This window comes from Sceloporus occidentalis, unplaced genomic scaffold, assembly GCF_023333645.1.
Source record: "Sceloporus occidentalis isolate IW3139 unplaced genomic scaffold, rSceOcc1.0.p SCAF_1, whole genome shotgun sequence".
Classification (NCBI taxonomy): domain Eukaryota; kingdom Metazoa; phylum Chordata; class Lepidosauria; order Squamata; family Phrynosomatidae; genus Sceloporus; species Sceloporus occidentalis.
Window position 1 is genome coordinate 26,434,684 of NW_028316981.1, and position 26,834 is coordinate 26,461,517.

Consider the following 26,834-nt stretch of genomic DNA (forward strand, 5'->3'; position numbering starts at 1 on the left):
TGTTATTACTTGCCATCGCACACATTTTTTAAAAAGAAAAATTATTGCCCCTGCCTCAAGAAGTTTACAATCCAAATTACAGCAATAGAGGAACAAAAATGAGAGAAAAGGGAAAACAAATACATTAACATAAACTGAAATCTGAAATGGTAATTGGAGTCATGCGGGTCTCCAGATCTTACACTGCAAGTCCCAGTAGCTCCAATGGTGTGGAATGCTGGGAGTTGCAGTCCAATAATATCCAGAGGGCTATATGGACCTACAGTTAATTACATAACAACTTCTTTGACAGTTGAGCACCTCATCTTTCCCATAAAGTTATGCGGTTCTGCTCTAAAAACTGGAGGCTTTTAAAAAGATTATTACATAATTCTTAAATTGCAGCCCTATGCACACACTTGCCTACTGAACACAGTTAGGTTTATTTCTGTGTAGCACTGTACTATTAGCCATGTTTTGAAAAAACATATTATGTTTCTTTCGGTTTGAAAACACCTATTCATCTACTGCCATATTGATATTTACTTGTTTTTAGATTGATAAGATCATTTCATCATCATGCAAGAGAACAACGTTTGTCTTGAACATTTTAAAAATTACACATTACATCTGGGTATAAAAGTTGGTGGTAGAGCCATTTGTAAAAATTCACAGTCAATTGTCTCATATGACTGAAGAAAGTAGCAAGCGTCCACAATGTCAATTCAAACTATTTATTTACAGAACAGGAAGCATTAATAGTTTTTGTGGCTTTTTTGGGCTATGTGGCCATGTTCTAGAAGAGTTTATTTCTGATGTTTCTTTGACTTCACATAGCATTAACTTCTTCATCTGGTTCATTCCCTGCATTGTCACAAAATGAATTGTGGAATTCCAAGAGGAGCTGAGCTGCTTTCCTGGGCCTCTCAAGTGCTAAGAAATGTCCACATTTCTCCAGCAGACGCACTTGGGAGTTGGGGATGGCGGTGGCTAAGATGTCTGCCCCAGAAGAATCAAAGACCTGAGCAATAAAGAATAAGTTATTTGCTTTTCCTGGCATTCACATTTTTAAAAGGATGTAAGGTAAGAACAACATTAAGAGTCCAATTCAACTTTATCACTCTCAAACATTCCACATTCTATTTTCATTTCACTACATGCCTTATTGTTGTGTGCCTTTGAATCATTTCTGACTTATGGCCACCCTAAATTGACCCTATGCGGTTTTCTTGGCAGAATTTGTTCAGAGGAATTTTGGCCTTTGCCTTCTTCTGAGAGAATATGACTTGACCAAGGCCACCCAATGGTTTCTGAGAGAAATAGATTTGAATCAAACACATAGGATTTAACAATAGAGTTAGAAATACATGACTAGAGTAGAAAGGATTATATAATCGTATGCTATAATTAGATTACATATATAGATAGTATGGAACCACATATATACATGTATACAATTATAATCAATATTTCTAATGGGATTGAATAAAGTTCAACTGAGGCCCTTTTATTGAAGGGGAATAAAAAAAATAAGTTGGTAAAGAAAATAGTTTTTAGATAAGTTTTTATATTATGCTCACTTTATAAAAATATATTGGACTTCAAGTTATTAAATATGTAACACACTGTTATCTATTAAATAGATTGTTTTGTAAGAATTAAGGGGTTTATATCTTTGATAAATAAACATGATACACTTTTCTTAGAGGTCTTTAAACAGAGACTGGATGGCCATAGGTAAATGGGGATGTTTTTGATTGAGAGTTCCAGCATGACAGAAGAATGGGGTTGGACTGGATGACCTTAGGGATCCCTTCCAATCCTATTATTTTATGATTTTGTGATTCTAGAATATGTTGAGTTTATTTATTTTATAAAACATAGATTGAATAAGTTACTCTTGGCTATATCAAGACTATTAATATGGCTAGTGTCTTGTTTAGAAAATAAATAAATAAATAATAAAGTAAACTTGCATTACAAATATAGCAATTAAATTAGACAAAAGGGTTTCAAAGGAAAGAAACCGTTGTCTGCACCTGCACATCAAGGACAAAGTTATAGGGAGAAATAAATCAACAGATAAGGGAGTTTTATTCTCACTAATTGACAAGAATACTTTTTTTCATAAAAGGGTGACTTAAAGTTCACACCAAAATCTGACTGACCATGCGTAATAAGGGGTTATGAATATTAGAACACACCTATGAATCTATAATGACTAATTTAAATGATCATGAGATGTATGATATGGGTGGTGATGTTACATACATGCAAAGGAGGTCTTAAGACTAATCACATGTCTTTATCTGGCCAATGAAAAATATGATGATAATAATGATGATATAAAGAACTGTATAAATAAGGTGCAAAATCTGTGTAAACCCGTGCTATCTCTCTTTGCTTAATTTTGCTGATAGATTGATTGCACCCTATTCTGCAGAATTGATTATATTTTTAATAAATATGGCTTATTGTGCTTTCACCTGATTATTTGTTTGGTTGTTTTCTTAAGTCCTTCTTGTCTTTAGCTTAACAAATTGGAAAGTGGATTTTTTATATCTCACAGTTTCCATGGCTGAGTGAGGATTTGAACCCTGGCCTCTCAATATCTTACTCCAATGCTCTAGACCATGCTGGAAAGTGATAATTTTTCTCCTTTTGAGAAATGGGGTGAATATAATATAGGGTGGCATTTTTAAAAAAAGATCCCAAATCCATCCCTTGGTAATACCTTTATTGGAGCAACCAAAAGATGTAAAATGCATAATTTTGCTAGCTTTAAAGGCTTCCCAGGCTTCTTCATCAGGCAAAGATGGTGAAAAAACATATAGTCGGCCCTCAGTATTCACTGTGGTTTGGTTCCAGGTTCCCCCATGGATACCAAAATCTGTGGATGCTCAGGTCCCATTAAATACGGTGTAGAAAATTGATGTGTTTTATATATAAAATGACAAAATCAGGCTTTAGTTTTTGGAATTTATATTTTGAAAAAATATATCCAAACCGTGGATGGCTGAATCCATGGATAAAGAATCCATGGATACGGAGGGCCGACTGTACACAGATGAAAAATGAGCTATGTGTGTGCACACAAAAATTGAGCCTACTCCTCCCATGACCATAAATTGAGTGGGTACAGAGGCAAAAATGTTTGGCTTTTCTGTTTGAAGTTAGAAAGCACTCCCTCTGAAAGTGCTTACAATTAGCTGCTCTTTTTTGCCATGACAAATTCTATTTACCAGAATGAAATGATGATAAAATCCAATTTAGCTATGCAGTATAAACTCTCAATCCAAATTAGTAGGTGTAGTAGACAGCCAGTGTGGCATAGTGGGCTGAGTGTTGGACTATGACTCTGGAGACCAGGCTTTGATTCCCAGCTTGGCCATGAAACTCACTGGGTGACCTTGGGCAATTCACAAGCTCTCAGCCTCAGGAAGGCAATGGCAAACCTCCTCTGAACAAATCTTTCCAAGAAAACCCTATGATAGGTTTGTTTTAGGGCCACCCTAAATTGGAAACAACTTGAACCACCATTTATAAAAGTGGTTATTTCTGTCAGAAGCCACATTCTTTTTGGGGTGAGCCATTCGGGGACTGTATACGCACTGGTGATGGGATAGTCTGGAGCCAACAATGGGTCAAGGCACGATCAAAATGAATGGGGCCTGTTCCTTCCCTCTCTCCCCCTTCCTTTCCTACATTGCTAGCATACATCTGATGGTTTATGAAATTAGGATTAAGCTGCTCTAAATCACAGAGAAAAAAAATTAAACAAGTATTTAGTGATAGGACTCCATCTGTACAGACAGAAGTGGAAGAGAATAATTTTCTCCCTACTTTCTGTCACCGTGCGAGACATCCAGCCCCTTAAATCACTACTTTTCAAACTTTGCTCCTCCAGGTGTTTTACACTTCAACTCCAGGAAGCCCCAGCCAAACTTGACCAATGGTGAGGGATGATGGTAGCTGCAGTTCAAGAAATCTAGAGGACCAAAAATTGAGAATCACTGCTTTAAACCATCTCTTCCAAAAACCTATCCATGTTTTTTCCCCTCATTATAGAAAGTTTCCAGAAACAATGTTGTACAGTTAAAGGGCTGGGCAGCTTTGATCCTCCAGATCTTTTCAGACTCTGGAGTTTATCGCACTGCGTTCTGAGACCGTTCTCATCACGTGATGAGAACGGAACGCATTTGAGTATACCGCACAGTATGTGTTCCAATCGGGTTCTCAGAACGCTTAAATGCGTTCCAAATGTGTTCCAGGAGGGTACAGATATGAATGTGTTCCCAGAGAGCTGGAACGGGATGAGAACGTTCCAACAGAGGTGTGTGCGGTATTCTTATGTGTTCTCAAATCCGTTCTCGCATTCCTCCGTCTCCTGATTGGCTGAAAGAATGACAGGCAGGGAGGGAGGCAGGCAGGCGAGCGACTGCAGTGAGGGAAGGTGTGTGTGTGTGAGGGGGGAAAGAAGGAGGGAGGGAAGGGAGGAAAGTTGGGACAAGTGAGAGAAGAGGAAAGAAGGGAAAGAGAGAGAAAGAGAGAGGGAAACAGGGGGGCCAGAGCAGAGATCAAGAGGGAGAGGGTCTGGCTGCTTCTGCGGGGGGCCTCTAGTGTCATGTCCAGCGGGGCTCCTGTGCTGGCAGCCTGCAGGAGGCAAGGATGGCAGGAATGCCCAGGACCTTCTCCTCCTTCCCTCCAGGAAGGAACCCACAAAAGCTCCTCTGTTTGGAGCAACACACAAAAGCAAGCAAACAACTCCCAGAATTCCATAGCAAAGAGCCAGACAAGAATTAAAGCGGGGAGGGAAGCTCACAGGCCCCACCTGGAATATTGTGTCCAGTTCTGGGCACCACAATTCAAAAAGGAGCGTGTCCAAAGGAGGGCGACTAAAATGGTGAAAGGTCTGGAAACCATGCCCTACAAGGAACGACTTAGGGAGCTGGGGATGTTTAGCCTGGAGAAGAGAAGGCTAAGAGGTGATATGATAGCCCTGTTTAAATATTTGAAGGGATGTCACATTGATGAGGGAGCAAGCTTGTTTTCTGCTGCTCCAGAGACTAGGACCCGGAGCAATGGATGCAAGCTCCAGGAAAAGAGATCCCACTTCAATATTAGGAGGAACTTCCTGAGAGTAAGGGCTGTTTGACAGTGGAACACGCTCTTTCCTCAGAGTGTAGTGGAGTCTCCTTCCTTGGAGGTCTTTAAGCAGAGGCTGGATGGCCATCTGTTGGGGATGCTTTGATTGTGATTTCCTGCATGGCAGAATGGGGTTGGACTGGATGGCCCTTGTGGTCTCTTCCAACTCTATGTTTCTATGATTCTATGAAGGCACACATTACATGCGCACACACACAGGAGGCAAAAGGCTGACAAGCAGCCAAAATGGGGAATTGGGATGACAGCAGAGGACTCTTCTTTTCTAACCGGTTTAAAGAGCTGCTATGGCTGCCGGGGCTCTGCCATTGGCCCAGTCCCTCCCTGGCAACTTGCTTTTCTTCGGCTTGAAGAGACCTGCATGGAGCTCCTCCTTCTTCCCAGCCTTGCAAAGGTTTGGGATGTAACTTGCAAGGCTCATCTCTCCTCATTTCTCTTTCTCCCTGCCTTCATCCCGATCCCTCCTTCTTCCCTCCCTTCCCTCCCTCCTCCTTTCCCCCCTCTCTCTCTCACACACCCCCCTTCCCTCACTGCAGTCGCTCGCCTGCTTGCTTTCCTGCCTCCCTGCCTGTCATTCTTTCAGCCAATCAAGAGACGGAGGCGGCCTTGGTGGAATATGTTCTCGGAACGGTTTCAGGAATCGCTGTGCGGTAAAATGCAGTTCTGATCACGGTCTGATCACGTTCTAGTTTACTAATGCAGTAATATCTGTTCCAGGAAAGTTCTCATCACGTGATGATAGGAACGTTCTCAGAACGCAGTGCGATAATCTCCTCTATCTCTCATGATTCCTCACCACTGGCTCAGCTGGCTAGGGCTGCTGGAACTTGTAGTCCAGCAACCCCTGGAAGGTCCCAGTTAATCACTCCTTTTTCTGCAGTTTCCCATTCTTAACAGCAAGAAGTGTTGGATCATGAAATGCTACCTAAATGGATCAATTCCCATTTCTGGCACTGTTTTCTTCTTTTGTCACATTTCTTTAACTCTAAAAATTATGTGTACAAGTGTGTACAGATACACACACTGCACGCACATGCACACGCACACACGCGCACACACACATCTTTTACCTTGTCATGCCTTCCCCAAATGATCTGTGTTGGTGTTTGTATCCTCCTCATGTTTTCATGAAGGCTATACCTGGACTGGGCACTGGAAACATCTAAGAAGCCTTTCCAAGTAAGGAAAAAGAGTTTGAGAGTGAGGACTACTTGTTTTACCACCATCCATAGAGTGCAACTCAATATGTAAAGAATGAGTCACAATTACACTTTTCTGCAGGTACTATTCCCACACTGCCTTTGCAGAGAACTTGTTCCGGAACTGTACTTCTGCTGGAAGAGGGCTTTTATTGATTAAAATTCACCCCAGCATTCTGTTTGCCCATGATGCGAACTATGTACATTTCTCACATTTCTCATATACTATACATGAGTCCTTCCCAAGGCTGCTTAGCACATTGGTTGGTTGGTTTTAGTTCTTCAGTTGGACTCCTAGGAGCAAAAATGCATGAATGCAATAAACATGTCCTTGTTGGAAAGCTTTTGTTGTGCTAAATTTGGGCTTTCCTCCTTGTCATATTGAAATAGCCCTAGGAAAGTTTCTCAATATGGATTCTTGTACTCACAATTCACAAAAAACATCTTATATGGTCTCTGGTCATCAAGATGTCCCTTGAGGAGCTAGAGATGGAAGAAAAAAGGTATGTGTCAAAGATACAGATGGGGAAAAGCACTTAGGCCCCTTTCATGCATGCAGGATGCAGAGCAGTACTGAAAAGGTAGATAAAGGGACTATATCAGAGGGTGGCATTCTACTCTTGACATATATATGCACATATCTCTTTTCGGATGGGGTAAATTCTTTAGCATTTTCACTCTGTGCAACCCTCTTCCATAGCTGTCAAGCTCTGGGTGGGGCATCCTCTATTGCTTACTGCTAGGAAGGAGAGGGGAAGATGTGGGAGACCATGAAGATGTGGTTATTTTTGGCTCGAGGGTAGAGCTGGGCAATTTTGGGAGACTGGGGAGGGGTGCATTAGAATGTGGAAGGTCCAGTGTGTGTGGGGGTGTTAGTATTGTTTGCCCCCAAATGCCCTCTAGAGGACATGAGGGCATGTTTTTGGACCTTCCTGGGCTCCTAGAATGCATTTTGGGACATTGTGAGGCCTCCAAATAGAAATAAAAATAACTTGCAAAATTTCATTTTAACTTCTTGGAGGGTCCAGGGGATGTCTCATCATGTGGAAATGCCCTCTACACACCCTATAGACTATTTTGGGGCATTTTGGAGCAATTTTATTTTTTACAATTTGCAAACAAAATCTGATCTTCAAGGACCTCGGAGACACATGTCCTGCTGATCACACATTGCCCATCCAACTCTAGATGAATGAAAAGGCAGAGGCACTCCATCTGTAAGTACATGGTCATTTTTTACCCCCTTTGAGTTGAGCTCAGTTGCTTCTTCTTTGTCTGAATGGCCTCTCCCCTCCTCACTGGTAAGCCTCAGCAGCAGCTGAGACGCCCTCCCAGATGGGGGAAATGCGGGGAAGACATGGAGTTAATGTTGGTTCTTGGCCAGAATCTCCAACTATGTATTTCATAAGCCCAGCTTGATCTAATGTGAAGTCAAAGGCTTTCATGATCGGCATCCATAGTTATTTGTGGGTTTTTTGGGCTATGTGGCTGTGTTCTGGACGAATTTATTTCCTGACATTTCACCTGCATCTGTGGCTTCATCTGTGGCTGGTATGGGATATATATACTGTATGACCCTTGGTTGGAAGGAAGTGATTTACATGATAATCTGTGTGTTGGTCTGTTGTTGAATGGCAAGGACTCAAGGTGTCTGTTTAATTAGTGATCTACTGTCTGCTGGGAAAACCCCTGATCCTGGGTGATGTTCATTTGCATGTGCCGAATCTTGATTTTGGTGTTTTTCAGGACTGGTAACCAAACTTTTACTTTAAAGGTTTCTTCTTTCCTGTTGAAGTTGTCCAGGTGTTTGTGGATTTCACAATATCCTCCCACCCTGAGGCCTTGTCATTCACCAACAGACCAACACACAGATTAACATGCAAATCACATCATCTCAGCCAAGGGTCACACAGTATATATTACCCACACACCTCCATTCCAGGATTCTCTGAAGATGGCAGCTACAGATGCAGGTGAAACATCAGGAATAAATTCTTCCAGAACATGACCACATAGCCCAAAACCCCCACAAAAAAACAGCTTGATCCTCCAGATATTTCAGAGACCAGCTCCCGCAACTCCTTATTATGCTAGCTGAGGCTTCTTTGATTCCAAGATAACGCTGTCATTGACAGGTGGAAAAACTCTTAGTTACTCCTTATATTGGTTCAACACAATATATTTGGTGGTGGGCTCTATCCCTGTTCAAATAGAGCTGGAATGGGAAGAGAGCTGTCATAGCAACAATACAAAGGAGGAAAGAAGTAGAATTGATAGGGAGATAATTGTACTCTTTAATTCTTCGATTTTGTCCTATATTGGTGTAGACCTACACATTAATACAAGAAAAAAACTGGTTTAAACAAAAAAAAAAAAAACCTGGTTTAAGCAAAATGCACCCCTACACACCCCACACAAAAACAGGCTTGGCATTTTGGCTGTTGTTGTTTTGCTTTTTAAAAAACCGGTTTTTCTCCCAACCCTGCCAGAACTGAGGAGGGCAGCTGATGCTAGGTTAGCATTAAAAGCATTTTGTTTGTTTGGAGTAGGTGATATCAAGGGGTGATATGATAATCGTCTTTATATAGCTGAAGGAATGTCTTGTTTTCTGCTGCTCCAGATACCAGAACATAAATCAATAGATCCAAACTAAAAAGATATTGTATCTAAATATAATGAAGAATGTGACTGTTAGAGCTGTGTGGCAGTGGAAGATACTACCCCAGAGGGTGGTGGACTATTTTCCTTTGGAGATTTTAAAAGAGAGGTTGGATGGCTCCATATCAGGCATGCTTTAACCAAGGAGTCTCGTGGTCCCTTCCAACTCTACGGCTCTATAGGGTCATGGGCAGGCAAGAGCCAGCATGGCACACTGTTTTAGGTGTTGGACTATGACTCTAGAGACCAGGATCTGAATCGCTGCTCAACCATGGAGACCCACCGGGCAACTTTGGGAAAGCCATCAGAGGAAAGCAGAGGCAAATTCCCCGCTCAATAATAAACCTTGCTAAGAAACCTATGTGATAGGTTGCCCTTAAGGGCAAAAATAGCATTAGCACTGGGCCTTGTTGGGATCCTGACAAATGCCTGGGCGTTTCAGGTGCCATTGCCAGGCTGAATGCCAAGTGTGTGAAGCCTCCTAATCATTGAACCTTGTAATCTCGGAGGCTTCCTTCTCAGAAGAAATTCTCTAGCTTACAGATAACTTTTCAAAGTACTTGTTGTGGGTAAAACTCCATGTGCTATTTAACTATTTCCATATTGAAGCTTTGTTTTCAATTTACAATAAAGATGCATATCACTTCAAGAGTTATCCATACTTTTTAGCATAGAGTAATGGGTCTGAAGGCCAGTTTGAGGCATCCAGATGCGTTCAAGGGCCTCAAGGGCTGGGGCAATTGGGAATTCTGGGAGTTGTAGTCCAGAAATGCAAATTGCCAAATTTGTGGTCTGCTTTGTCCACCAAATCCACTCAAGGGCATTGGGGCTGGGAATGTGGAAAAAGATACTTCTAGAAGATTGCAGCACAGTCTTTGGAATGCCGTTGCCTCACCTGTGTCTTTACAAAGCTGGGATCATACAAGCAAAGCTGGAGTAACTTTTCTCCCTCTTTTTCATTTACTGAAACAAGAGTACTGTCAGAAGGGTCTTTGGAGAACATCAGCTCTTTTAAGCGCACAAAGAATTCACTCTCTGTAGGATACCTCAGGCCTAAGAGTTGGGAGAGAATGTCACAATGTTCACAATGTGCCACAAACATAGTTAAAAAGCAACCCCCTTTGAACAGGGGAGATATCAAAAAATTGTTCAGCTGCCTTAGCTCAGCTCTGGAGGATTTACATAAATTCAAACTAGACAACAAAGAAATTGAAATAATGAAAGATTTCCCATACCATACCATTGATCAATGATCAAAACAGAGTCTGCAGCTAAGAAATCAGAATACAACTAGTACTGGGAAGAACAGCTATGTAGGAACTAGACAACGTCTTAAAATGAAAAGATATATAACTGAACACTAAAGTTAGGATCATCCAAGCCATAGTATTTCCCATCACTGTGTATGGAGTTTATCACACTGGGGCTAATTTCAGCATTAAAGAGAGATTAAAGCACATTTAAAACATCCCACAAATAAAGTGAAAATGGTGAGTAATTGTGCAAGTGATTATCATGTGCAATTGTGCAAATAAAGTGATATCACAAATGCATTGTCACTGAAATCCCAAAAGTAAAAAGTGTGTGTTAATGCTTGTGGCCACTTTAATGGCAGATTTTGTGTGACGTCATGTGAAATCGTTTCTCGTAATTATGCGATTTTTCTGGGATATTCACGGGATAAACCCCCAATCTCCTTTGTGTGGTAAACTCCTATGAATGTGAGAGTTGGACAGTGAATAAAACTGATAGAAGAGAAACAAACAAATGTGTCTTAGAACAGAACAAGCTTGAACTCTCCCTGGAGGTCAAGATGACTAAAATTGAGGCTGTCTTACTTTGTCCACATCTTGAGAAGGGAGGATTCACTAGAAAAAGCAATAATGCTAGGAATGGTGGAGGGTAATAGAAAGAGAAAAAGATGGCATGCCAGATGAATAGGCTCAATGAAGCAGGCCACAGCCCTGAGCTTGCAGGACCTGATCGGAGTAGCTGGGGACAGTGGGCTTGGAGGTGTCTCATTCATGGGCTCACCATGAGTCAGGCTGGACTCAAGAGCAGTTGACATCAGTAACAACGTAGCACAGAGAAGCGAAATCATAGTGTAAGGAGATGCTTATGCTGGTGTAGCTCAGAGTTGCCAAGAGGGTTCCAGCTTTCGATTACAGAATAAGATGTGGCAGAGTCAGTTTCATCAGATGGATGGATGGGGGACTATATATCTCATCATTCCTTCTGTTTGCATAGAGGAACCAGGGGGAAAGTGCTGTGTTGAGTGGAAAGGTAAAGTGTTGGAAACAAGAGGTCAGGAGCAGAAGGGGTTGGGAGATGCAGGGTTGGAGTATGGGGGAGACCTTTGCATGCTCCTATGATTCTAAGATTCATATCCTGTCAAGTGCCATAAAGGAATAGCTTGGATCATAACGATCCCTTCTGTTGCTCTTCCATCTCTCAGTAACTTTTAAGTTGGACCACACAGCCCACTCTCTGCACTGAGAGTGGCTTTAGGAAAGAGCTTGACCGAACTGGATTCAGATACTTACCAGCTGGACAAAGGAGGGATAAGGCACAGATCTCTGATGGATAGTCAGCAGCATAAAGCCCAGCAACCATTCCACCCATGGACATGCCAACAAGGTGGAACGGGTTTTTGTTCAGACCAGTCCACTCAACAAACTGAAAGATGAAGCATGAATTAAGAGAGATCATGAGACACATTATAGTCAGAGGTGTAGCTACCATGTTTGTGTGTGAGAAAGAGGGGGAAGATTAGAACATTGCCTCTCCCCATGGAGAATTTGGTCCACAAAATAAAAATTTCCTTCAGTTTCCCTAAATTTCTAGCACTATAGAAACCTAAAGTTCCATTTCAGCTTTTAGAGATACAGGTCAGGCATGCATAGAAAAGGGTACAGTAAAGTAACCAAGGGAATGTGAAGACAGCAAATAGAAAAGTTCTAGGTGTGAACAATTTTCTCTGGAATGTTAAACATTTTGTGACTGATGGAAAATTTCAGGAGGTGGAGAAGAATTATTATTGTTGAATGAGTAATGCCCACAATTCCACTTACAATTATATTTTGAACTGCTGGTATAAGACATTTCCAAAATGTTGGTCTTACTGTACTAGCTCACACTGAGGTGTATAAAGATTTAGCAACAAGTTCTGTCCCGGACAAAGTGCCCCTGGTGGCATTCAAAGCAGTATGCATTTTTAAAAAGAATTAATCTCAGTAGATCACTGATAATACTGGACAGCTAAATGTGGACAGCTAAATAAAGGCATTACTTGATGTATCCTTTTAGCTTGAGCAGCTGCTGTGTAACTTTCTTGCAGGAAACGAGTGGTATTTCCATGACCAGGCATGTCAACACAGACCACATGGAGATCCTCTGGAAAATGCTGTGGAAAGATTATGTTGATTACAAAACTAAGGAATCAAAGTGATGCTAGCCAGACTTCTTCATTATCAAAAGTGTGCTGTGGTGAACATGCCCTCCAACATTTTACAGAGAAAAACTGGGATGTATGTGACTATGCAACACCAGACTGTGGTCCAGATGCAAAAGTTATTCACAAGGGAGGACATACAAGCTAGGTGAAGCTGCAGCAGTTTGCTTTTGCCTGAGCCTACTGGGAAGGACCCTCTCTTCTCCTCTCCTTCCTCCTGAGTTAACCGAAAGTAAACAAACAAAACAAACAGCTTCATTTATATACCGCTTCATACTGAACTAACAGTGTCTAAGCAATTTACAACTGTAAGCTAATTGCCCCCAACAATCTGGATGCTCATTTTAACGACCTCGGAAAGACGCAACCTGAGTTGAGCTTGAGCCCTTTTGCTGGTATTGAACTCACAACCTTATGGTTTTGAGTAAGTGGCTGCAGTACAGGCATTTAACCACTGTGCCACCAGGGCAATTTTTGCACTTTGAACTCAGTTTGCCCAATTGAAGTAAGTCAAGGACAAAGAGAAAAAGTGGGAGAGAGAAACTAGAATATTTAAAAAGCATCTGAAAAAGTGGTATGACAGAGGATTAATCGGGATTGTTCTTTCCAAATTAGGGAGTTGCAATCAAAAACATCTGGGGGTCTGCAGATGGTAGAAGAATGAGGTGGATATGGGCAGCTTTCTACCATGCTGTCTTGTTAATGCAACCCTAGCCACTTGCACATCATTCCCCAACAAAATTCAGTAATAGACGGAGGCACCAGGTGGCTGGCATCTCTGAAGGACAAAATGGCACATCTTCCTAATTCCACATGCAGAAGCCAACTGAATTGTACTTCAACACTAGCAAGAGGACACTATCCTCAGTTGCACTTGTAAATAAACTATCTTCAGGAACATGGCATATAACACTCTGTCCACCAAGACCTGAATGTAGCTCCTTATCCCCAGCAAATGGGAGAAAATTCTGAATGATTCCAATAAAAGGGAAATACTTCTTCACGCAATGCTCAGGCTGCTGCCACACTTCAGAATGAATGCAGTTTTATACCACTTTAATTATCATGGCTCCATCTTATGGACTCCTGGGGTTTGTAGTTTGTTGTGGCACCAGCGCTCTCTGACAGAGAAGGCTAAATACGGTACTTCAAAAAACTAGAAATTTCAAAATTCCATCACATTGAGCCATGACAGTTAAAGCTATATCAAACTGCATTAATTATGCCATGTAGATGCAGCCATAGCCCCACTATGGAATTTATTGCCACATGATATAGTTACGGTTGACAATGTGGGTGACTTTAAAGGAGGATTAGACAAATATCATGGCGGATATGACTATCAATAGGTACTAATCTTGAGGACCGTGTCTAATCACCAGCATCAGAAATAAAGTAGTATTAACTGCCCCTTGCTTGCTAGATAGAGTTGTCAGGTCAGGACTTCTCAGCTTCTGGAGATTTGAGCACCAAACATTGAGAACTAGGGATGACCTGATTATGTTGTCAGTAGGGGTTGACCCTGGTCACGTTATGAAATGTGACACATTATTACACCAAATAAATTCAAAGACATAGCCATGCTAGTCTGGCAAACCAGTATGCAAAGGGATCTTGCAGCACCCTTGAGAGTAGCGGAAAGATAGAAGTTAGAAAGAAGACAGAAGATAGTAAGTCTACAAAAGCTCAGGCTACTAACTTCTAGCTTTCCGTTAGTCTCAAAGGTGCTGCAAGATCTCTTTGCATACATTCAAATAAAGAACATCAGTTCAAACAAATGAGGAAAATACACACACACACAGTGTTCAAGAAAGTGGCTTCAGGCTTGGAGATCTGTGAATGTTATTGCTGGGGAACATGAGCAGGAGGATGCCACAATGTCCTCCTTCTGGGCTCCCTGCAGGCCACCGAATGCTGGAGCAGATTGCCTTTTGGTATGATTCACCAGACTCTTCTTTCATTCTCATATTTACACAGGGTGACTGACTGCCTAATGGTAGGAAGGTGGCAGGCAGAGAGCACACATTCCATTGGGAATGGGCCATGTGCAAACCAGAGTAGGCTTTCTGCTCTGAAGTTCAAATGGGCCAGCCTAGCTTGGGCTACAGCAGGAGATGGGATCATAGAGCTCTCCAGATGTTGTTGGCCGGCAACTCCCAGAACTGCTCAGCTGTGGTAATGCTGGTTAGGGCTGGTGATGCTTGGAATCCAACAGTATTTGGAGGGCCATGTGACGCCTCCTCTTAGCCTACAGTGTCAACTGAACAGAAAATGGAGACCTACTTTGAGTGTATCCAGCCATACATCTTTGTTGACAGAGAACCCATGAAGCATCAAAATGGACGGCTGAGGCCCAGGCTTCCCTCTGGAGAAGTAACTGAATCTGTAGCCCTCTCTGTCAATGTGTTCCATTGTTACATGCCTATTCAGACGCTTGCACCTAATAGTATGAAGAAATTCAACATTAGTAAATGTGGGGGTGCATTGGAAGCATTCCCAAAGATTTCCAATCACAGCTAAGTTGTAGGTTTCTGTAGGATCTACAGTGGCGTGAAGGGGAATCCAGGAAATGCAGGTCTGGGACATTTTTATCATAGCAAGAAGAGTAGCAGTTTACTTTTCAGACCCTCTGTGAATGAGGTGATCATGAGACTTTGAAATGTTGCAATTATTTGTGAGACATGAACATGTAGGAAGTCAAAGAGTGGGAAAAATAATGATCCCCTCAGAAACCATCTTTTTTTCTTCAGTGGTATTTATATTTCATGCTAGCAGTATAAATTATTGACACCTCTTTACAAGATGGTCTGCATTTCCAGTTGAAAGCAAAAGGCTTTATGTGAACCTACTGAAGATAATTTGTTAAACGCATCTGAATTCCATTGAGTCCTGCTAAGAACAGTCCCACTTAACCAACTATTGACTGATGAGGCAACATATAGGAAAATCATATTGGGAAAATCAATGGGTTTACTCAAGTTGAGACTAACAGCAGAATTTAGGCAATGTGCATTTAGCTTTACAATGCAAAAATACAGTGGAGACTGCAAATCCCAGAATCCCACAGGATGGAACTATGGCAGCTCAAGTGGAATCATAGTACTACAATTATGTAATATGGAAGGGTCTCTAGTGATGTTGCTTTGCTAGCTTTCAATATTCTGGCTTCCCGGATTGTTATCATGTACCATGTACTACTTCTTGCTCTGGAGGTTGTCCAAAAGACAACCTGAAATGAACACTGTTTTCATATCTCACATACCTCACATATCCTACTAGACATATACTCACCACATCATGAACCTGAATATTATTGAAGGCAAGTTGTCATACTTTGTGATGAAGGAAGTTGACAAGATATCCAGGACAATGCGGATGATTATCTTGATCACCATGAAATCCATGCTTGTTAGTTATGTATATTTTTCACAATATGGAGTACAAAATATGGTCTGAATATTTTATTCCATCAGTGCATCTGAAGAAATGGATTGAAATCCATAAAAACCCATGCTAAAATAAATCGGTGAGTCTTAAAGTTGATGCTAGATCCAGCATAATTTAGTGGTCTGAGCCTTGGGCTATGACTCAGGAGACCAGGGTTCGAATCCCCACTCAGCCATGGAACTCCGCTGAGTGACACTTGGCCTCAGAGGAAGAGAAATGCAAAGCTCCTCCCCAAGTCACACAGTATATATGTACCCAACTCCTTTCAAGGCAAGCATTCTCTGAAGATGCCAGCCACAGATGCTGGTGAAACGTCAGGAAGAAACTCCTCTAGAACATGGCCACGTGATAATTTAATAATTTATTTTATTTATATACCACTATTCCAAAGATCATAGCGGTGAACAGCAAGTAAGCTAATTAGCAAGTAAGCTAATTAGCAAGTCTGGGTACTCATTTTAGTGACCTTGGAAGGATGCAGGCCTGAGTTGAGCTTGGGCCCTTTTGCTGGTCTTCAACTCGCAACCTTGTGGTTTTGAGTGAATGGCTGCAGTACAAGCATTTAACCACTGCGCCACCAGGGCTCCTTGTCTGAAAACCCCACAAAAAACTATGGATGCCAGCCATGAAAGCCTTCGACTCCAGACTTGAAGGCACTTAACAATGAGATTCCTTTTTATAAATCCCTTTAAATTAGAATTATGTTAATTAAATATAAATTGTATAAATTAATGCTTGTGTAAAATTTATACAAAATAATAACATATAATTTTATAATTAGTTTTAAAAATTAATTAATTAGAATAAAACATTTAAAATTCCAAGGGTCTGGACATGCTCCTTCAGATCACTATTCCCCTCAATTATCATTATCTTTCTCTTGTCAGGACTCATTGTATAAATTAATACAGCATATGTTCCTGATATACTAACATGCATCCAATGAGTGTTCCTTTAGGACAAAAGCTACTTCCAGATCTGTTGACACAGAGCAGCAGTGTGAGTTGTTGTCTAACTCCATATTTTTGGAGTGAAACCTTTGTGGTTTCCAGAAACCTCTCACTTGATTGTAAGCAGATATGGAAAGAGGTAGCAATACTCTGCAGGAAACAGTTGCCGCACCTCCCAAGAAGAGGGAACCAATTTTTCCTGTGCCACCTTTTGCAGGTGTCTTAATCGAATATATCTTTTTAAAAAATCTGATAGCTTAACCATGCAGATTGCATGCAGGCTACTCCCTTGATATTTTATTGTCTTGATCTGCTTCTTTTCAGTGTTTATGCCAGATTTATACTGTTGAAGCAAGTTTTTTTTCCTTCTGCAGAAGACGAGTTCTAAGGGACATGATGATGTAAAAAACAAAAAATTGGGAACCACTAATGCAGTCTAATAGCTGTGTGCAAAGAAGAGCTGCTTTAGCATTGATGCTTCTCTGGAATCACAGTCACTTATTTTCTTCTAACAATTTTATCTCTGGGAACAAGGGAAAGTAGTACTGAGTGGTTGCTATGAAAGCTGTCGCAAGGCCAACATTGCCTTCATTTTTTGAAGAGCTTTGTTTTGTAATGTGTTATTTCTTTTTAAAAAGTAAGCCAGGTTCCAAAAAAAGTTTACAAGAATAAGCATATACAGGTTGAGTCACCTTTATACAAAATGCTTAGCACCAGAAGTATTTGGGATATTTTTAGATTTTGGAATATCTGCATATACATAATGAGATACCTTGGAGATGAAAACCAGGCCTAAACATCAGGTTTTATATATACCTTATAGACATAGCCTGAAGGTAATTTTATGCCCAACATTTTAGATAATTTTGTGCATGAAACAAAGTTTGTGTACTCTGAACCATCAGAAAGTAAAGGTTTCATTGCTTTAGCCACCCATGTGGACAATTTTGGACCTTGAGATATTTCTGATTTCTGAATTCTGATAAGGTTTAAGGAATACTCAACCTGTATATGACACTTAAAAATAATAATGAGGTGATACACACATGTTATTTAAGCATAATCAGACTAAACTAAGCAGACTGATATATAGTTTTGCAAACTTAACTCTGCGTTTTTAAGCGTGCAAAGTACAATGGCAGGAAAAACTAGTTTTAGAAATTTGGGAGGAATTAGGCCTTGAAATGCTAATATTGTATAGTCAGACTTTTACTGAAGCAAGAGGGACTTGGGTTCATCAGCTGTGAGAAACATCAACTGTGACTTCCACTTTGATGCTTGCAGACAGTCTAGCTCTTTAAGAAATAGGGAGTTTCAGTATGTATTCTCACTTAAAAAAATGTTTAGTGCTTTTTAACAATAAAGCCTCAACTTGAATAAATCATAACGTCTTGAGATTTGCCCTTTTTAACCATAGGAAAAACAGAGTTATAACACATGATGATGCTCATTCACTGTAGGCAGAGCTGCATAGAGATACAAATACTGTGTAATACAAATCATTTATGTTGTCTCAGTAACTGTGCATCTACACTGCAGAAATAATGCAATCTGCTTTATTTCTTTAACTGCCATGGCTCCATTCTACAGAATCCTGGGATCTGTCATTTTGTGAGGCACTAGCACTCTTTGACAGAGAAGGCGAAAGACCTTGTAAAATTACAAATCCCAGGATCCCATAAGATGGAGATACAGTGCTTAAAGTGGTGTCAAACTGCATTATTTCTATTGTGTAGATGCAACCTGAATCTCTTTTGTTATTCCCAGATCTGAGTTACTTGCAGTGCAAGGCTAGGTATGTTTCCACAGAAACAAGCATCTTTCCCAGAGGATATAGGATTCCAGCCTAAAAGACCCAGGCACAGCCCTAAACCTATAGCCTTCTTGGAAATTTCTGGGTTGCTTCCACTGAGCCTTACCTGAGTCAATGTGAAGCGGTCCACTCTCCCTTTTTCCTCCCGACACAGCTGTTCGTATCTGCATCTTGAAGCTGGGTGGAGGAATCTTTAAAAATGCTCCTCGGTGAGGTGGAGGTGTGGAGACAACCAAGTCTTCCTCCCACACTGAGAATCTCTTGGACACTAAAGAAGCATCCCAGGGCCTGGTTAGTAGTCATTTTCCTCCCACTTGGAAACCACCAGAGGTTTGGTGATGAAATTTTCAAACCCCAAGATTCACATGCCTCTGAAACTTCTGGGACTGTTCTCACTCTCCGGACAACTTCCATTTTCTTGCTTTCAAAACAAAATCCTGAAGACAAAAACCTGGAAGATTACTTCTCCCCATAACCCAGAGAAGCATGTTACGTAGAGGTGGGAATCATGCGTTTGGGACAATGTTTTCTTGATTGTGATATTTCTGGGACTCATTTGCAGGTCCTGGAAAGTTCATCTTCTCCAATGACCTCAGGAATTACTCTTGTCATTGGAAAAAGGTGCTACAAAATGGACTAGGCACCCTTAGTGTTTAAAAACTATATGCTTTTCTGGCAGCCTTGAATTAATGAATTTAATAAGACAGTACCATCTTGTGTAGGACCAGTAGAAGGTGAAGGAGTACTTTGGGGCTGGGCAATAGTCATCTACATGTTGGTAGACTACAGCAGCTTCCATGATCCCCAATCACTGGATTTGCTGGCCAGGTTTGTTGTTGCTGTGTGGCTTCAAGTCCTTTCTGACTTATGGTGACCATAAGGTGAACCTATCACACTGTTCTTGACAAGATTTGTTCAGAGTGGGTTTGCCATTGCCTTGACCTGAGGCTGAGAGTGTGTGACTTGCCCAAGGTCACCCAGTGGGTTTCATGGCAGAGCAAGGAATTGAACCCTGGTCTCCAAAGTCATAGTCCAACAGTAGGATTGGCCAGCTTTGTTGGGAGCTGATAATGTTTTCTCTACATGTTTTTCCGGCTTTATTGTTTGTTTAAATAAATATTTAAGAAAGAGTGGGGGAGAACATGCTCACAAGAGAGCAGTCCTTTTGCAATCTAAAAGCAAAATGGAATGGAATAATTTTGGAAGCTGATTTTTAAAAGCTCAGCCCTGGCTGGGAGCAATAGTGGTTTGAGCATTGGACTATGATTCTGGAGACCAGGGTTCAAATCCCTGCTCAACCATGGAAATCCACTGGGTGACCTTGGGCAAGTCGCATTCTCTCAGCCTCAGAGGAAGGCAAAGGCAAGCCTCCTTTGAACAAATCTTGCCAAGAAAACCCTGTGATAGGGTTGCTTCAGAGTCACCATAAGTAGGAAATGACTTGAAGGCACACAACAACAGCAGCAGCAACAAAAACAACAGCCCTGGCTGGTACTTTTAGCTGAGATATCAGCCCCACTGGCTCAACCCCAAGTCAAACATGGACTGCAAGTTGAAGCCTAAATCTGTGGAACTATATTATCTCTGGCCACAGAGTTTCCCTTCTCTCCCAAAACAGATCAGCCTTGCAACCTGTCTCAGTAGCAAACAAGAACAATTTTATTAGTATTAGTCAAGACGTTAACTGTAAATTTTAAATGATGAATTTTAAATGTGAATTCTTTTACTATACGTGTGTCTTGTCTGTTATTATAATTGCTATGTGTTTTAACTGATGATGTGTTTTTAACTGATGAGATGACTAAACTGAGGCTGTTGTACTTTGGCCACATCATGAGAAGGCCGGACTCACTAGAAAAGGCAATGATGCTGGGGAAGGTGGAAGGAAGTAGAAAGAGCGGAAGACCACATGCCAGATGGATAGATTATATAATGGAGCCTACAGGACCTGAGCAGAAAGCTAGAGAATAGGGGAGCTTGGAGACATCTCATTCACAGGATTGCCATGAATCAAGGTCGACTCAAATGCAGCTAACAACAACATGCATTTGTTGGTCAGTTGTTGTTCCCTGCTAATAATAATAATAATAAGCATACTGATGATATGTCAGGTTACATTTTGACATGTATGGAAGAAGTGTTCCTATGAGCTCAACAAGCAAAAGTATCAATGCAGAATTAATTTTAACAATCAACACTAGGGTATTCATTCAAGGTATTTTGTCTAAGCTTTAGATGATTCTACTAAACAACTGATAGGGATTTTGCTTTCAGACCACCAAGGAATACTGGGTGCTCTAGACTATATTTCAGAAGATGGAAATGGTAAAGCACCTCAAGTAGTTCCCTGCTCAGAAAATCATGTGGTTTCCACACATGTTTTGAAGACTTGAAGGCACATATATATTGAACACAGAAGGATAGCTTTGTGATGTATCTGTCCTATTACAATGTAGACATGGGCGTGAATTACAACAGATGAGGCAATGCTGAGAGGTTTTGTTCTGTTGTGCATCACACATCAAATGTAGGCAACACAACCAATTAATTAACAATTATAACAGTGAAATCACAAAAGGACAAATGAACCCAACCCTAAATGATTTTGCATTTTGCTACATTGCTCTGAGATACCTGCTGCTTGCTGAACAGGTGGCCTTTGGCTTGGGATTTTATTTCCAGCCTCTGAGTTTTGTTATTCTGCAGTTAGGAAGGGGAAAATTAATTTTGGTTTATAATGTTTGCATTGAAGTACAGATCTGTTTGACTAATAACTTCCCAAACCAATATGCAAACCTAAACACAGTTACAATTCAGTATGCAATACAGTACTCTTATCAAGCAGGTATACAAAAACATGGACAATAATGTCAAAGCTTCATGCAGATTGCATTATAGGAGGTAAACATTGCTTGCAAATAATGCCTATATTAGGCAAAATTGGGTACAGAAATGTGTTAGGACACAAACATGCATACAGATGTTCATGGAGACTTTTTAAAAAGATACATATGTATTCACAAATGGGACAGAAAGTAGGTAAGACAGGGGGGAAATGAGAATCCAAGAGAAACTGAAATGTATATATTCCCCCATCAGCATTTTTACTTTTCCTTTACAGATTGTTGTTTCAGTTGAAAGCTGAATAAGAAAAAAAAGTATGCTGGTATAGATAAAGTGTAAACTTTCTGTTCACTAGTCACAACACTCTGTTCATATTTATAGGTTTCCAAGTATATTTCTGTTTCAACAATAATCACTATGTTGAAAAAAAGTATTTATTTAAAATTATTACTTAAAACTAGGGATCACATTGCAAAAATATGATGGCCAATGAAGCACACCAAGGAATTCCAAAAGAAAATCATTATACATTTCATAGACTATGGCAAGGCCTTTGAATGCACGGATTTTTTATACACGGATTCAAGCATCCATGGTTTGAAAATGTTCCAAAAAAGTATAAATTTCAAATATCAAACCTTGATTTTCCATTTTTTATAAAGGACACTATTTTGCTATGTCATTATATTTAATGGGACTTGAGCATCCACGGATTTTGTTATACACTGGGGGGCGGTCTTGGAACCAAACCCCAGCATATAACAAGGGTCCACTGTATATCATGAAAGGCTATGGAATGACCTTAAAGACATGGGAGTGCCAACACATCTGATAATCCTGATGAGGAATCTGTACCAAGGACAAGAAGCTACTGTTAGAACAAAACATGGAGAAACAGAATGATTTCCAATTGCCAAAGCGATCAGACAAGGCTGCATCTTCTCCTACCTGTTCAAACTATATGCAGAACATATTGTAAGAAAAGCAGGCTTGGACACAGAAGAAGGAGGAGTGAAAACAGGAGGAAGGAATATCAACAATCTGAGATACGCAGATGGCACCATAGTACTAGCAGAAAACCTTACAGTCCTAGAACAATGACTAAGGAAGATAAAAGAAGAGAGTGCAAAGGCTGGCTTATTATTGAAGATAAAGAAAACAAAAATAATGACCACAGAGAACCCACGCAAATTTGAATTAGACAATGAAGAAACAGAAATAGTAAAAGAATTCCCATATCTGGGGTCAGACATTGATAGAAATGGGGACTGCAGCCAGGAAATCAGAAGAAGATTAAGAATGGGAAGGGCAGCTATGAAAGAACTAGAAGAGATCCTAAAATGCAAAGATATACAACTCAGCATAAAAGTTAGACTCATACAAGCCATTGTATTCCCCTTTACCATGTATGGATGTGAGAGCAGTTTCCACCTCATTTTTTTAGAATTTGGGGTTCATCATCATATGGCTCTTTGTTCCATGTGTCTTTAGTTTTAACTTTTATATAGCTCTTCTGTGTATTGCATCCGTTGTACTTTTATTCCTTCCTGGTCTTGAACGGTGTTATTTTTATTGTCATAGAGCATCCCAATCCTTTGTTTGAACTTTTCCTTTGAAAAGATTTCCTAATCTTGTGGATTCTTCCCTTTTTGTTGTCTTCTATTTCTCTGCACTGGTCATTGTAGTAGTTTTCTTTATCTTTCCACATAAGCTGTTGTACTGTTGCATTCATGGTTCTTAGGTTGTTCCTATCTCTTTTTTGTTTTGCTTCTCTTCTTTCCTTTATTGCTCATAAGGTTTTATCTGTCACCTATGGTTTCTTCATATTATTTTTGCCTATTAAAAGTGTCTGTCTGCATTCCTCTTTTTTTATGTCCTTGGCTTCAGACCAAAGCTCTTCTGATTCTTGGTCAATTATGTTTAGTTAGGCTTCTGCTGGCTGCTTCTGTTTTCAATTCTCTACAATGCCTTATTTTTTTAAAAATGGAACACCTAGGGAATGATGAGTATTGTCCCACATTGAGAAACTGGAGCGTGTCCAAAGGAGGGCGACTAAAATGGTGAAGAGCCTGGAAACCAAGCTCTATGAGGAACGACTTAGAGAGCTGGGGATGTTTAGCCTGGAGAAAAGAAGGTTAAGAGGTGATATGATAGCCCTGTTTAAATACTTGAAGGATGTCATATTGAGAAGGGAGCAAGCTTGTTTTCTGCTGTTCCAGAGACTAGATGCTGCTCCAGAGATGCAAGCTTCAGGAAAAGAGATTCCAGCTCAACATTAGGAGGAACTTCCTGACAGTAAGGGCTGTTTGACAGTGGAATACACTCCCTTGGAGTGTAGTGGAGTCTCCTTCCCTGGAGATCTTTAAACAGAAGCTTGATGGCCATCTCTCGGGGATGCTTTGATTTAAATTTCCTGCATGGCAGAATGGGGTTGGATTGGATGGCCCTTGAGGTCTCTTCCATTTCTTTGATTCTATGAGATTGTGTCTATTTGTCTGTCTTTAACACTTTGCTAATTTATGCAGAAGTACTGAAGGAATAGAAAAGAAATTGACATTAACTTAGCTTTTTTTTTTTTTTAAAGACAACCAAATTTATCTAATTCATGGTCTGTGTTAATGGAAAAAGTGTGTATCTTTCAATTTCTCATCATGCAGAAACTATGCCCTAGATCTGACTGATAGTCCCAAGTGGAGATGTCTTATAGAATGAATGGCTGAATGCTGAGCCAGCACATATGTTAAATCATTCTGACCCAAGCCATTGTACTAGGAACCATGAGATGGATTCAGCATAATCCATGAGCCCTGGAGCATTATATATTTTTTAAAATATACACAAGCAAATGCGCATAACTAAAATGCATATAGTTAAAAGTGTGCACAGGTTTTAGCCAATGGGGAAAATGCTTTAAAACATGAACACTCATTAAATGTATTATAATTGGAAACACAAAATTGTCTGTTGGCGCCCCCTCATGGTTTGTCCTGTAAGTAGTCACCCCATTGCTGTTAATGAATTGACCTGTTGAACCAACTGCTGAATGGAAAGTCAACACTTCTGTGAATTCCACTGATTCAATGGTTCTACCTTGGGAAAGAGCCAGTGTGGTGTAGAGGTCTGAGTGTTGGACTATGGCTCCTGAGTTCAGGTAGAGTTGTGTTAGTCTGGGATATCAGTATGCAAAGAGATCTTGTATCAGCTTTGAGACTCACCTGTGAAAGAGGTTGTAGCATAAGCTTTCATAGGAGTTTATCGCATTGGGGAAATCCCGTGCAACAATGGGGGTTTAAATTGGAACAAACAAACAAACACAAAAGCCGGTTGATTTTCCCATGACGTCATTGTTAAATGAATGTTAACCTGAACGGAAGGTGGAGGAAAAGTAGACAAAGCTGCTCCTCTTTACTTTCGGCAGATCCTGAATTTATGAAAAGATGGCTGTGCAGCCAAACAGGCGTTCCAGACTTTAAAGGAGCTGCCCAAGGTGCTGAATTGAACATACAAATCTTCAGCAACTGCACATACAACCAAAGAAATCTCTTCAGAGAAGGTTTTGACTTGATGGTTGGTAAGCAGATTTATTGCTTTCACAGGGAAATGATAACAGACTAGCTTCTTGAAAGAATTTCATAATCTTATACAGCTCTTTGAAGATTTATGTCCAGGTTCACAACTTGCATCTTTCTCTGTCCTATTGCATTTTATCCTTCTCTCACAAGAATGTAACTGTGCTTAAGTAGCTGTGGCTATAAAATCACTCTATCACTGCATCTGGATCAAATGCAGACATCTGTACAAATGCAGGATAAGATAAATCAGATAATGTCAAGGGTGCTGTTAGATTTCCCCCCCATCTCACCTCCTTTTCCACCTCTTCTCCAAGCTAAACGTAGGGTTCCTCATATTGTTTGGTTTCCATACCTCTTACCATCCTAGTTGCCCTCCTCTGCACATGTTCCACCTTGTCAATATCCTTCTTGAACTGTGCAGTCCAGAACTGGATACAAAGCAAAATAGAGTGATATTATTTAGGACTAACTACTACTTAGTTCTATCTTTATGTTGTACTCCTGTTCATGCTACCTACAATTTTACTGGCTCTTTGGCTACTGCATGACACTGTTTATTCATGTTTAGTTTATGGTCTTTTAAGGCCCCTAGATATTTTTCCTATATATATTTCCTATATTTGTGCATTTCATTTTTCCTGTCCAGATCTACTACCTTAATTTTATATTATTTACATTTATTTATTATTAAATGTAGTACTGTACATTTATCCCTGTTGAAATTCATTTTGTTAATTTTGGCCCAGCTGACTAGTCTATTGAATTCATTTTGAATATAGATTCTGACCTCTGGAGGTATTACACCCCACTCTGAATTTGGTGTCATCTGTAAATTTAATCTGCATGCTATCCATCCCATCATCCATGTCACTGATAAAGATGTTGAAGAACACCAGGCCCAAGGCTGAACCCTGAAGCAGTCTTGTAGTCGATTTTGTCAAAGATGAAGAGGACCTTGGATAACTCTTCTAAAGTTAAGATTAAAGCGAGGAATAATAGCTCTTAGTGTTGTTATCTGTTGTCAAGTTGTCTTCATCTTATGTGTGCTGTGTTGTGTGCCTTCAAGTCATTCTGGCTTATGGCCAGCCCTAAGGTAACCCCATCATTGGGTTTTCTTGGCAAGATTTGTTCAGAGGAGGTTTGCCATTGCCTTCCCCTGAGGCTGAGAAAGTGTGACTTGCCCAAGGTCAATCAGTGGGTTTCATGGCCAAGCTGGTTTGAACTACCCAATGGTTTGAACTGCCCAGGGACCAGTTATGGCAAGCAATTAAGTAATTAAACCAGTAAACAAATAGTCAGCATTTGTGCTTGTGTACCCAGAACTTGCTGTACTGGTGAAAGACGTTAGTCAAAAAAATTCCCTTGCTGTCAGATTTGGTTTTCTTTCCTGACAGCTCCTACAGTCCTCCAGCCAGATGTTGGGAATTATAGTCCAAAAGAGTAACTTTTCTCACCTTTGCCTTTGAAGAAAGAAAACTGGAGACTTGTGTGGCTTTTTTTTTTTGCTTTATTTATTTGTTTATTTATTTTTAAATTACATTACATATTTTGATTTTATTATAGGTTAAGCCTCCCTTATCTGCAATTCCGAAATCCAAAATATTGCAAAAAAAATTGTCTACATCAGCAATGGAGATAAGTAACACTTACTTTTTGATGATTCAATGCACACAAACTTTGTCACATGCACAAAATTATTAAAAATACTGTGCATAAAATTACGTTCAGGCTATGTGTATCAGGTATATACAAAACATA

The 26,834-nt window shown here is 40.4% G+C and overlaps 1 protein-coding gene across 1 annotated transcript; it reads right to left on the reverse strand.

Annotated features, from left to right (window-relative positions):
* Positions 1 to 764: 764 nt before the first annotated feature.
* On the reverse strand, positions 765 to 15,854 carry LOC149321263 (monoacylglycerol lipase ABHD6-like). The gene is made up of 8 exons (XM_089493416.1): positions 15,742 to 15,854; positions 14,734 to 14,890; positions 12,289 to 12,402; positions 11,543 to 11,675; positions 9,895 to 10,052; positions 6,770 to 6,824; positions 6,213 to 6,313; positions 765 to 1,000 (listed from the first exon to the last, which is right to left on the reverse strand). Exons 1-8 carry the CDS (start codon positions 15,852 to 15,854, stop codon positions 809 to 811), a joined length of 1,023 nt encoding a protein of 340 aa, XP_089349542.1. The 3' UTR covers positions 765 to 808.
* Between the last annotated feature and the right edge of the window lie 10,980 nt (positions 15,855 to 26,834).